At 35.1% G+C, this 13,419-nt stretch overlaps 1 protein-coding gene and 1 long non-coding RNA gene across 2 annotated transcripts; both read left to right on the forward strand.

Moving 5' to 3' along the window:
• Positions 1 to 1,856: 1,856 nt before the first annotated feature.
• On the forward strand, positions 1,857 to 4,943 carry LOC133816898 (protein SIEVE ELEMENT OCCLUSION B-like). The gene is made up of 7 exons (XM_062249222.1): positions 1,857 to 2,146; positions 2,255 to 2,347; positions 2,437 to 2,885; positions 2,966 to 3,063; positions 3,176 to 3,309; positions 3,410 to 3,871; positions 4,070 to 4,943. Exons 1-7 carry the CDS (start codon positions 1,913 to 1,915, stop codon positions 4,658 to 4,660), a joined length of 2,061 nt encoding a protein of 686 aa, XP_062105206.1. The 5' UTR covers positions 1,857 to 1,912; the 3' UTR covers positions 4,661 to 4,943.
• Positions 4,944 to 10,266: 5,323 nt separating this feature from the next.
• Positions 10,267 to 12,731, forward strand: LOC133816899 (uncharacterized). Its single transcript, XR_009885478.1, has 3 exons — positions 10,267 to 10,628; positions 10,952 to 11,403; positions 12,220 to 12,731. It is a non-coding gene; the product is annotated as an uncharacterized LOC133816899 (long non-coding RNA).
• The last annotated feature ends 688 nt before the right edge of the window (positions 12,732 to 13,419 follow it).

The following is a 13,419-nucleotide window of genomic DNA, read 5'->3' on the forward strand; positions in this document are numbered from 1 at the left end:
AAGTTGAAAGTCCCCTTTCTACTTCGGTTCCTAGTAAAACCGAAGTTGAAAGTAGCCCTTTTACTTCGGTTTACCTAAGAACCGAAGTAGAAAGTGCCAAGGATGGTCGCGTATATTCACTTTCTACTACTCGGTTATTATGTAAAAACCGAAGTAGAAAGTGGAGCTTCTACTTCGGTTTTTAACTAGTTTTTACTTCGCTCCGAACTACTGCGGTTGCGAATTTTAGCGAAAACCGAAGTAAAAGCCCATTTTCCTTGTTGTGTTGGAATGACAACTGGTCCTACAAACCAACACGAGTCTTTCCAGCGTGCTTTGTCCTCACTTGCACGCTTCTTGGGAAAACTTCCCAAGAGGTCACCCATCTTGAAATTACTCCAGGTCAAACACGCTTAACTTTGGAGTTCTCAAGTGATGGGCTACCGAAAAGAAGATGCATCTTGTTATCATAGATAGTACCCATCAATCCATTTAAGCCATCTTCAACTGTGTAGTCCCATACCTACACAGTTTCAGAATATCACACTTGACCTTCCCCAGGCAATGTGGGATTGCACAACTTTTACCCGGTCTTTCCCTCAGTGGATCACAGGATTCTGATTGTCACAATCACCCACACTTAGGGGTCCGACGTCCTCGTCGACCACACTTCCGGCTGGGGAAAGGCTATGATACCATTTGTAATGCTCACGTCACTATGGCTGCTTCTTGGAATGACAACTGGTCCTACAAACAAACACGAGTCTTTCCAGCGTGCTTTATCTTCCGCCGCTAATAGTCTTACAGTCTGCTGCTTATAGATTATACAATACAGGCGGACTCGGACCGCCGCTAATTAACTTTATTCTTGTAGTCATCCGAAAGTATTCCTGATCGGGAACAAAATAAAAATCATAATAAGATATGTAAAAGTGTTACAAGGTAATGCATGATTATAGCTTAGTATTAGCAGCAAATTTTCAGTACATCTAATTAAATTTTTACTACAAAGTTTCGTTTATAAATGAATACGAGGTGTGGTTGGAGAGAATTCGTCGATTTAAAAGGATAATAATTATACATTTATTGATTGTTAGAAAAAAAAATTGTCTCATACCTTATGAAGAGCTATTACTTTTACTACGTACTATGATTTTCTTTCTGATAATAATTTCATTTAATTGGATGGAGACAAACAAAGTAGTTACAAATTATTATCACGTTTTTAATACTTTAAGATAAGAGTATTTAACAATGCATTTTACTCTGTGAATTTGAATTATAACATTTATTTCCATTAGATCTCTAAACCTCAAAATTCTACGATTTATTCCTGGATTTTTAATTTTATACCAGTTAAGTTCATTTCATAGTAAAACAAAACAACTCTAAATTAATTAACAATATAGTAGAACGAGGACATCTAGTGTATAGGTAAATGGATTAGATTAGTTAAACAATTTTAATAATGTAATTTGATCCATTATAATGTACACTGAAAATATTTGTTTAATCAAGTCAAAGTTAGTTTGATTAAAGTTTTACAATAATTTTTCACAAACCAACTTTTGTAAAAATTTATTATTAATAAATAGAATCGGCAACAATTGTGAACACAATAGCATGAAAAATTAAAATATAGAATTACCTAATTCGTATGAAATTTGAATATATCTCTGAGCGTTCTTACCATCTAATTTTACATCATGTTTCACGTGGTCTATTCCACAGTCAAAGAAGATAAAAGCGTGGTGTGAACAGAGCAGATAAAAATAACAAGACGTGGGTCCAAAGCAAGGCCAGAAAATGGCTATAAATAGAACAAGATTTCTCGAGCTCAAGCCACACTGCAAACCATCAGCAAGCTAGTAACGAGTTACAGAGCGCTCTCTCTCTCCAAAACTTTACTTCATCTCTATCCATCATCATCACCATGTTGAACGCAGTCCAAGGTGTCGTTTCGAAAGTGGAGAGTGCCGTTTCTCATGTGCACCATCACATTGAGGGCGAGGCCACGAACATCTTCACCATGTCTGATAAGAAAATCATTGACCTTGTCTATGGCACTCATGTCCATGCTGAAAAATCTTTCGACGAAGACTCTCTTTTCGTCGTCGTCGAAAACGTTCTTATGCGTTCCTCCCAAATTATTGACAAAATTGTGCAGGTGCAGACATCTACATAAATATATATTACATATTACATATTGTTGTTTATTCTATCTATCTATATATATATATATATATAGTTCAGTATCTGATGTAACTAATTACAGGGAGTTCACGTTCATGTGGACAATATTGAGGAGAAGCACAGCAAAGGTAACCTGAGTGTTCCCCTGTGCACGCTCAAGGCCATCAACAACGAGGTAAACGTGGCACGCTCAATACTAATTTTGATTAATTTGTTCTCTTTGAGAAGTAAACTTTGTCTGAAATTAATCTCTACCTATTAAAGCTCTCATGCAAAGCTCCGAACGAGGAAACTGCACACGAGACAACACTAGCGATTCTTAGCAAACTGTCAAACTATACGTGGGAAGCAAAGGCCGTTTTGGCACTTGCGGCTTTCGCATTTGAATTTGGGGACTTCTGGCTAATCGCCCATCATTACCATTCGGACCCACTAGCCAAAAAATTGGGGCTCCTCAAAAGAGTGCCTGGACTAATCATGACTTCTGAGCTCCAGAAACGCCGGCAAACAATTCTTGAGCTCAACAGCCTCATTAAGCTCACCATGCGAGTCATCGCAATCTTTGATGAGTTTGAGAAGCTCTCTATTGGTTATGACCTCAAGTACATTCCCGGATTGTCCATTGCCTTGGACCTTATGCCACTCTATGTCTATTGGGCTATTCTAACTATTGCAGCATGTGCTACCAAGCTCGGCATTCTCATAAGTGATGAGTAAGTACCTTGTTCTTATAATAAATCTTCTTATATAATTTGTAATATCGTTGTTGCTTAATATAATATATGTACACCAGGCCGGACAGAGCATATGATTTGTCTCCCTATTCACAAAAAATCAGCTTCATCTTCAACCAGCTCACTATGCAGCTGAATGTTTGCAGAAGACAACTTGGTAATTGAGATTTCTTAATTATTCTATAATATATATGTATCATATATATAATTGGGTTTGCTTTTATAATAAGCTGAATTGTGTTTGTATAATCTGTGCACTATATATGCAGCGGAGGCTGAGGCTTACAGGAGGCTTTGTAAGCTTATCCTTACTCCAACTGAAATCATGGAGATTTTCAAGGCTTTGGTGTTTTACAAATTTGATGTTGGGAAGCCACTAATTGATGGTTCTACAAACAGAACGGTAATTTAATATAATGGTACTAGAAAGAGTCACAAGTATATGTGCAGGAAAATAAATCTACAATTATATATTAACCATATTGATATTACTCTTTAACCAGGTGAACATTGATGTGCTGAGGAAGAAGAATGTATTCATGTTCTTTGCTGGCCTAGACATAACAGAAGAAGATATTTCCATTCTCAAACCAGTTTACGACTTAGTATCAAAGAAGGAAAAAAGCTACACAATTGTATGGATTCCCATTGTGGAGCAGTGGACCGATGAGCTAAAGAAGAAGTATGAGATTTTGCGGACCAAGATGCCATGGTACAGTTTGCAGCTATTTTCTCCACTCGCAGGAATTAGATTCATTAAGGAACATTGGCAATACAAGGGAAAGCCTATGTTGGTGGTGACTACCCCTCAAGGGAAGGTGGAGAATCTCAATGCACTTCATCTTATTCGTGTGTGGGGTCTCAAGGCCTTTCCTTTTGATAAGAAAGCTGAGGAAATCATCGCCAAGGAAAGACATTGGATTGGTTCTGTTCTCAACAACGCCCACCCAACTACAGGCACTCTGGTAATGTTTATCTTTTGTAATCGTTTTGATACATAATATATGATGTATGGCACTAGAGTTGAGTTTATCAGATATTCACATGTTAAACAGTACATACAGTTAGAAATTATATATCACAGTCTTCAGGTTTTTGTTGAATAATGATTATGATAAGGTAAGACGTACTATTAATCTTTTGTTGATCAATTATGATCACAGATGAAAGAGGATAAGTACATCTTCTTCTATGGAGGAAAAGACAATGATTTCATCCAAACATTCACCAAGAATGTAACTGCTCTTCAGAGTGATCCCTTCATCAAGGGTGTGAAAATCAACATCGAACTGTTCTGCGTGGGAAAGACAGCCAAAGGAGGAGAAGACCATGGCATTCTAAATCGGTTCTGGACTGGAATAGAGAGCTTGTTCTTCACTAAGGATCACAAGGAACTTGACCCGGTGACTCAAGAGATCCAAAAGCTTCTTTCTTACAAGAACGAGAGTGGTTGGGCTGTTCTTAGCAAAGGGTCTGCGGTGGTGACAACCGGCCATGGCTCAGCTTTTCTGAAGGTAATTGAGGACTTTGAACAGTGGAAGGAAGTCATTAAGGTGAAGGGCTTCGAGGTTGCTTTCAAAGAGTTTCACACACAGGTCACTCACACTATTCGCCAATGCTGCCGGCTTGATGTCCCTACCCTTGGCGGAAAGGCCCCAGATAGAATGAAATGCCCAGAATGCACTCGCACCATGGAGACTTACATTAGTTATAAGTGTTGCCACATTGATGGTCCTCTCATTGCTCATCACTAAAAATTGAATCGTGTGGCTGTCTCCCTTTCTAAGTACGCGCGCTTAGCATTGTTCGACTACTACTTTTACGTAAGCACAGAGTGAACATGCTTTATTTCTAGTTGTACTCAAATAAATTGGCTCTTACATGTCACCATGCATGTTAGGTGTCGTTTGTGTCTTATTTGCTGGGATTATTATGTAGTAGTGCTTTTGTTTCGTTTATTAATGCATGTAATGTAATAAGGATATCTATCTGACTTGGTTCACATATATATAATGGATTTTATGGTTTTAATGTGTTTCTCCTTTTGTTTTTATTTATAAACTTCTAAAATAGTTACAATTCTTACACCTAAATACTAGTAGTTATATGGTCAGAAATATTTCATCTCTTTCATAGATGATTAGTCATGCTACATATATATCTACTTACTTCATAATAAAAGCGAAGCGTTAGATTTCTTTAAGATATTTAAAGTTGAAGTAGAGAAACAATGCAACAAGCAAATTAGGATAGTGAGATCAGATAGAGGTGGAGAATATTATGGTAGATACACTGAAGATGGACAAGCACCTGGCTCTTTTGCAAAGTTTCTTCAAGAAAATGGGATTGTTGCCCAATATACCATGCCCGGTACACCCGAGAAAAATGGTGTTGCAAAAAGAAAAACCGAACATTGATGGATATGGTGCAGAGTATGCTTAGCAGCAACCCTAAATTTCCTAAATCCTTGTGGGCTGAAGCTCTAAAGACATAAGGGGATACTTTATCCAATAAAGTATCCACTTATGGTTCTTGGGTCCAGTTTATTTATTGACAAAATATTCTAATTAATAGTCAACATTATTTGTTACCTGATTTTGATTGTTATCCGATTTTGCATATCCCAACTGATTGAGAGAATATCTCAATCTGTGGCAGAGACTCTGATGGTAAGTCTCACTCTATAAATATAGAGTACCGGTCCCCAAGCTCATTGTTCATTCTGACTTTCAGTAACTCCATCTAAAAGAGTTTGTGAGAGCTTGGAAGCCGGAGTACTCGTTCTAATTCTTTTCTTTTTCTTTTGTAGATCAAAAGCTTTTAGATTGATGTTCACCAAATCAATGGCTGGAGGTATACAATTTCGATCATCTATTTGTATATGTTAAATCTATTTATTAATTTCGTCTACATGTATAAAATTATTCTTATTCATATTTTCATTTTAATCCAACATTACAATCTTGGATTAGTGCATCAATAGTTTTAAGTAGAATAATGTTGTTCAATCTTTGAGAAAACAATTGCAGCGACTTAATTAATTAATAACCCATCATTTGTTGTGTTGCCGCAAATACCTATATATTTCGCAAATATGGCTTAATCCTTGTACGTACATAATTAACAATGTCAAATTTTGGTCAGAAAAGTTAAATAACCCATCCCATCGATGCTACACAATTCTCATCATCCTAAAAATGAAAAAAGAACTAAAATTATATTGTCACTATTATATATATTTTTTAATCACAACATTCACTGTTAATTAATAAATAAGTCATATTTTTGTGGTTAATATTATTACCTAAAAAGCAAGTATGTATCTCTTCTATATAATAAGTGTGTAGATAACGAATTTTTTTTTATTTTAACGGTTTTTTATTTTTTTGATGTTAACTTTAACGGAATATTCTTATATTTAACATAATATATTTTTATATTTAACGATAGTGTGTAAACACTTAAACTTAAATAAAATAAAATTAATAATTAAAAAATTAAAATAGAATATTTTTGAGACATTTTACAATCATAATTATTTAAAAAAAATTAAACAAAATAAAATAGGATACTTTTTAGATATTTTACAATGATAATTATTTTAAAATAATAAATAATTAAAATATGATATTTTTGAGATATTTTACAATTATAATTATTTAAAAATAATAAAATCACACGTTTTATAACTTAAATAAAATTTAATTAAACTTAAACTTACTTATTAGAATAATATCATATTAAGTATATAATATAATTTACTGTAAATTAGCAACAAATTATTATTTTTTTAAATCTAATAAGAAACTTAAATTTAAAATCCACGTATAATATTTAATATTACATTAAATATATAATCTCTTGTTATCATTTCTAAATTCAAAAACTAGAATAAAAATAAATAATTTATTTATTTAAAATATGACATTTATTTCAAAATTTATATGACATTAATATAAATTTAATAAATTTAATAAATTTTATAAATAAAACTAAGCAAATACATGTGATGATGTACACGTAATGTAAGTAATTACTTATGCAATATATGATAAGAATATAAACAAAAAGAATTATCGATCTATGCTTTGTGACCAACAAATTTATTATTGGATGATAATAATTGATAGAGCATATAAAGTGGAAGAAGCTCTTAATATTACAAATCTGGCTGTCCTTCAATTCATTCGATGTATATATATATATATATATTGAGCAACCCTATTATATATATATATATATATGGGGAATTTTTTCATTCCTCAGTTTGTTTTGAAGGACTTAGTCCTGTGTTGATTTTGAGTTTTTGAATTTATTGTTTTAGAAAATGGATGGTCAGATTTAGTTGCTGAGTTTATTGGGTGTCAAAGTACCGTTATGCCCTTTGTTATCCCCCAAAAATGAAGATCGATAACGTGGCAATAGAGGTGACAAGTGGCAGTACATGGTCCGTAAAAGACACATTAATAAGTCAATAAATATATTAGCTCCTTAGAGTTGTGATAAAGTGACTTGGCTTAGGAGTAGCTCAGTAAGCCATGTTAGACCAGAGATATGCCATGTTAGACCAGTGTGCCATGTTAGACGAGAGACATGGCATGCTAAACCAGAGTGTCATGTTAGACGAGAGATATGGCATGCTAGACCAGAGTGCCATGTTAGACCAGAGATATGGCATGCTAGACCAGAGTGCCATGTTAGACCAGAGATATGGCATGCTAGACCAGAGTGCCATGTTAGACGAGAGATATGGCATGCTAGACCAGAGTGCCATGTTAGACCAGAGACATGACATGCTAGACCAGAGTGCACATGTCCTACCAGCAAGTGCATGTCCTACCAACAAGTGTATGCCCGACCAGCATGTGCATGCCCGACCAGCATGTGCATGTCCTACCAGCAAGTTCATGTCCTACCAGCAAGTGTATACCAGAAGGTGATATTCATCAACTAGGTAGAGCAGACTACGTCAAGATTCCCAGAAACGGCTTCAACAAGAATCGGTCTTGGCATACGCGAGAATTTCTCATTCTTCCCACAAATTGGGTGTTCTGTTATATTTTGGATATTTTTGTAATTTAGATATAATAAATATAATAAAATATCCCGATTCTAGGGGATATCAGATGTATGATCCTAAGCCTATAAATATATGGCTTATGGGATTAGAAAGGGGGCTTCTTCTTCTTTGGAGACTTTTTGGGGAAATTTTGGGTCTGAGTTTTCTAGAGAGAGAAAGTGCTTGTATCTGAAAGAATTCTTGTATTCTTGTAATCTGTACTAAAGAAACTCAGTTGGCTCAGTTCATCTGATCTTGAGTACAGATCTATAATCACAACTCTAAGTGGATTAGGCTATTACCAACACATTGGGGCTGAACCACTATAAAAATTGCGTGTGTTATTTATTTTCTTTATAAAACCGTCTGTGTCGTTTAATTTCTCTTGAAGGTTTTACCATTTTTGATGTTCTCAAGTCGTTGGCCTAAAACGCGGTCAACACCCTTAGTCACCCCTTATTAACCGGTCACCTTTTTTTTATTCGTGTTTTCACCTGTTTAGGCCATTCTTCTCCTTTCAAAAGGAAAAGTCCATCTGAACCCAAACAATAATTGTTTGGAAGGAAAATTCCCTCCCATTTAGTCTATTCTTCTCTCTGACGAATTCGGGGTAGATTTTTTTGTTTGGAGTAATGGGGATTTCGATTGAGCTTGGTAATTTTTTCCGGCATGGTTTGGAGGTGTTTGATTCTACATGCGATGTTGTTTGCCATGAGTTTGAAGGACCGAGTGCCCACTTTTCTGATGTAAAGCATAAATCTCTGCATCTTTGTGTCGAGTTCTTCGGGTAAGTTCTTATAGCCCATTTACTCAATATGTTTTGGGCATTAGCTATTTAGGCAAAAAAATTTGTTTGGCTTCATTTTTTTTTGTAATGGTGCACTCGAGTATTCAGTGCCCGATCATATATAATGGTGACCACCTCATGTTTGAATTTTTGTTTGAGATAAATTATAATAGCAATTACGTCAAAATGGAAGTCAAAATACATGAAAAAAAAACGTCAAAATGGAAGTTCAATTCCGTCTCTATTCTTATTTTTCTCAAGTACTGTGTTCCCAAAGGTCCTCCCACGTAATACCACTCACAACTCACGTGACCATGACGTGCTGAAACGCAAATTCTAATTCTTCCCACGTGATACGTGATTGCTTCTTTATGTTTCTAATAATAACATACTTTATGTAATTTTGACTGATGTGCAACCCTATTTTTGATAAGTGACAGTGCATTAACAACTCTACCATTTACAAGAAGACACTACTACAAAACTGGGCTTTCCCGACACCCAACCACGACAGTCAACTCTGTTGTCTGTCGTAATTGCTTAGCAGGACTCTACGCCGACAGTTAAAAACTGTAGGCATAGAGACCAACGCTGACAACTAATAACTGTCACCGTTGCTTTTAACTGTCGCTATTGACCCCAATGCCGACAGTTAAAAGATGTCGCTATTGACCCCAACGCCGACAGTTAATTCGAGACCAATGCCGACAGTTAAAAGGTGTCGCTATTGACCCCAACACCGACAGTTAATTCGAGACCAATGCCGAAAGTTAAAAGGTGTCACTATTGACCCTAACGCCGACAGTTAATTCGATACCAATGCCGACAGTTAAAAATTGTGGCTATTAACCTCAACGCCAACAGTTAATAAAAGCTCAATATCGACAGTTATAAAATGTCGCCGAAATTCAAATAAAAAAATCTAAAAATATAATTAATGAATAATTTAATTTCAAAAATAAACTAAATTATGTAAATATATATTTATAAAAATTATGTATTTATTAAAAACTTTTAAAACTATTTTTTTTCTTTCTAAAATTTTCATATTATTAACTTTTGTAATTATAATAATTTTTATATTAAAATTTAAATTAGTAATGATATAAAGAATAATATAATTAAATTAACATATTTATAAAAATTTTATTAGTTGAAAATGAGTTGTTTTATTGATTGGTTAAATATTGTAAAATTATTTTAAAATTTCATTAAATTTATTATTACTTAGTTCAAATTTTTAATTTTATTTTTGTATTTATAATTTTATTATATTATAAAATATATATGTTTGAAATATTAATTTGTTTTTACATATATATATTTATAAAAATATAATTAATGAAATATAATTTAAAAAACAAACTAATTTATGAAAATATATATTAATTTTTTAATATATATACTTTTAATGTATTATGTGGTCAATAATTTTATTTTTATTAAATTATGTTAACATTTAATTAATAAATATTTAAAAAAGAAAAAGAAAACCCTATATTCCCTATCTCAGCCCCCGAACTCTCCTTTCTTTTTCTTTCTCTCCAGCCGCTGCCTTCCCTCTCTCTCATTCCACCTCCATCTCTGTCTTCCAGTGGGCTAAAGGAGGCAACGGGGCTTGCAATGCAAGGTGGGACAGGGAGGCTAGCGACGCAAGGTGGGATGGCGGGTTGGTTTCATGTTCGGCGAGGCTAGGTTCAGCGATGGGGTCGAGCTGTAAAGCGGCAGGGGGCTCGGGGCTAGGCTCGACAGCAACGACTGGTGGCTGGGGGCTGGGATCGACGGCGGGTGAGGGGGTCTCGGGTCTGTGCTCAATGGTGCAAGGGGGACGGGGTCGGGCTGTACAACGGTAGGGAGAATATTCAGGTATACTTTGGTAAGTTAGCTCTCTATAATGCTTAGTAGCTGATTCAATTTTTACTGGATTTGATGATTAAAAGGGTGCTAGGAAGTTTTTTTTTTCCTGATTAATTGTGTTTGAGTTTTTTTTTTCCTGGAATGGTCCGGCCACGAACAAGTGAGTACTCTGGTCTGGTGTTTCTTTCAATGTTCTTCATATTTCAGCAAGTGTGTCCTTCTAGAATTGTCACAAGGCTGTTAGACTTGCTAAATCGAACCAGTCTATTTTTCTAATTTTTTTTAATCAAAGTTAAAACTGTATTAAGGGGAATTTTGACTTAGATGTAATGGTCCTTGCAGTCTTATTTTTGCAGAGATAGTTCCTGGGAAGTCACGAACTAGCGTGTATGCATTGGACAGGTCTTGTGAGTCTGTACTCTCATCATTTGCTCCCTCTGTAGTTGGGTTATTGGCACAACATGTTTATGGTTATAGAACGGTTGATAAAGGGTCCTCTGCATCTGAAGAGATTGCCACAGATAGGGGAAATGCTGCGTCTTTGGCCAAGGCACTGTACACAGCAATAGGAGTTTCGATGGCTCTCTGTTGTCTTATCTACTCATTCCTGTATTCAACCTATGCAAGAGATCAGGAGCGAGCTCAAATGGAAACTTTTATAGAATCTGAGATGCAGCAAATAAGATTGGAATTACTTGCAGATGGGCAACATCCTCATCAAAAACTGTTATCTGAGTCAGGAGAACCATATTTGGAGGAAAGAACTGTAATCGAACCAGAGAAGATAGGATACGGTAAGACATCTTATTGGACTTGCCTCCCACCCTTTTTTTTAAAGTTTTAAGATAAAGAAAGACTAATGATATGTACACACAATATATGCAAAGTCTTTTTAATGTAATAGGTTCCATTTCAAATAAATCTATATTGTCCAATGGGAAAGATCTCTAGACAAATTATGTACTCAAATGGTATGTTAGGCATTTGAAAGGGTGCATAGGCCGTTTAACTTAATTTGATGGTATTTATTTTGTGGTTTGCATTTGCTGTTATATTTTGTAATTTCCAAAATCAACAAGTAACAAGTTCAATTGGTACTTTGCTTTTTTTGAATGTGAAAATTTTAAGGCAAGTGGTAGAATTTGAAAGGAATTTTAGGAAATGTTATCAAGAAGTGTAGATGCTTGAAATATACATTACATGTTGACTGTGTTATTTGTTAAGATCCCATTATTACATTTTTGTCTAGAGTTCAGACTGACTCAGCGGAAGCTTAAATCCACATTGCTATTTGCTGGGGTAAGACTTGAGATTGTATGCTTGTTGCCGTATATTTTTTGTCTACTTATCATGGACTTTCATTGTTGATATTGTTGTCTCATGTTGCAGAGTTTGACTTGAAATTTGAGATGATACTGCGATATTTCTTTTAAAAATTCCCAAACTATGCTTTGATTAAAGATAATTACTGTAAACTCTTAGGCTTTTAATTTATTACTGCTTGTTAAATAAATAAAATTAAGTAGATAAATAAACTTCAGTTTTTTTTGTACAGTTATTACTATGTCACAACTAATCTGTTACTGAGAGGTCACTTGGCATTTATGCAGCTAGAGCCAGCCCCACCACCACCATTTCCAGAAGGCTACATCCACTTCATGAACACATAATAAAAAAATGGCCCTGAAACCTAGCAAACAGGGGAGGCACAACCACCTCCCCTTGACACCATCATTGATCAAGGCCCAGCTGAAAGAATGAAATTCTGAATAAGAGGTATCGCATCATAAGTTATCTGTCCAGAAGTATATATGTAAAGATCTGAAGCTAAGTTAATCACTACAACTTTAAATATCCGCTAACCCCCAGCCCTTTTTCAGTTGTGGTAAAGATCTGAAGCTAAGCTAAGTTAATCACTACAACTTTATATATGTTGTGGTAGTTTTCACTTCAGTTGTTTTTCAGAGTGAGTACAAGGACAAGAAGGAGAAATATATGTTGTTGGACAATGAATTTAGTGTTTTATTTTATTTGTAATTTTTATTAGAGTAAATGATTCTTTGTAAATACTTTGTATAAGTTTTGTTATTTTAATCTATAATTTTTTAGATTTGTATATAAATGTTTCATTTAAATCATAATTTTTAATTTAACATAAAAATAAATAATTATTTTGCAAGCAACGACGACACCTAATAACTGTCGGCGTAGCCAGCAACGGCGACACGTAATAACTGTCGACATTGCCAGCAACGGCGACACCTAATAATTGTCGGCGTAGCCATCAACGACGACACTCAATAACTGTCGGTGTAGCCAGAAATGACGACACATAATAACTGTCGGCGTAGCTACCCCTACGCCGGCATAGGCAAATACGATAGTTAGTCGACTGTCGTTGTTGCTCAATAGCGACAATTAAAAACTGTCGGGAAATCCCGTTTTTGTAGTAGTGAGACCTCACCTTACACTTACCTGATCCACTCCATGCTTTTGTTTTCTATATGTATATATATATGTGTGTAGGGATCGTGTTGACCTCAATTCAATCTCCACCACCCTACATGTATACTTGTCTATCCTCTTTTTCTCTCTAAAATGGACTCCACACCTTTCCCAATGAATAACACCGTTAACTTCCCGTCGTTTGATGACAATCATCTTGAGCAGATGCAATACATTAACTGAATTGTGCATGACAACGTCAAGCTGGCTACCGAGCGGAATGAATGGGAGAGGAGATACAATGCATCAAACATCTAGAACACTCTCCTTAAGTCTGACCTACAGTCCATCAAGATGTTTCATTT

The sequence above is a fragment of the Humulus lupulus genome, chromosome 2 (genome assembly GCF_963169125.1).
Source record: "Humulus lupulus chromosome 2, drHumLupu1.1, whole genome shotgun sequence".
Classification (NCBI taxonomy): domain Eukaryota; kingdom Viridiplantae; phylum Streptophyta; class Magnoliopsida; order Rosales; family Cannabaceae; genus Humulus; species Humulus lupulus.

What these genes read in the sequence shown, in the direction of transcription:
- LOC133816898 (XM_062249222.1), top strand. Translation starts at nt 1,913, where the DNA reads ATGTTGAACGCAGTCCAAGGTGTCGTTTCGAAAGTGGAGAGTGCCGTT. An exon ending in TTATTGACAAAATTGTGCAG is followed by an intron (nt 2,147 to 2,254) that starts GTGCAGACATCT and finishes AACTAATTACAG; the next exon opens with GGAGTTCACGTTCATGTGGA. An exon ending in GGCATTCTCATAAGTGATGA is followed by an intron (nt 2,886 to 2,965) that starts GTAAGTACCTTG and finishes TATGTACACCAG; the next exon opens with GCCGGACAGAGCATATGATT.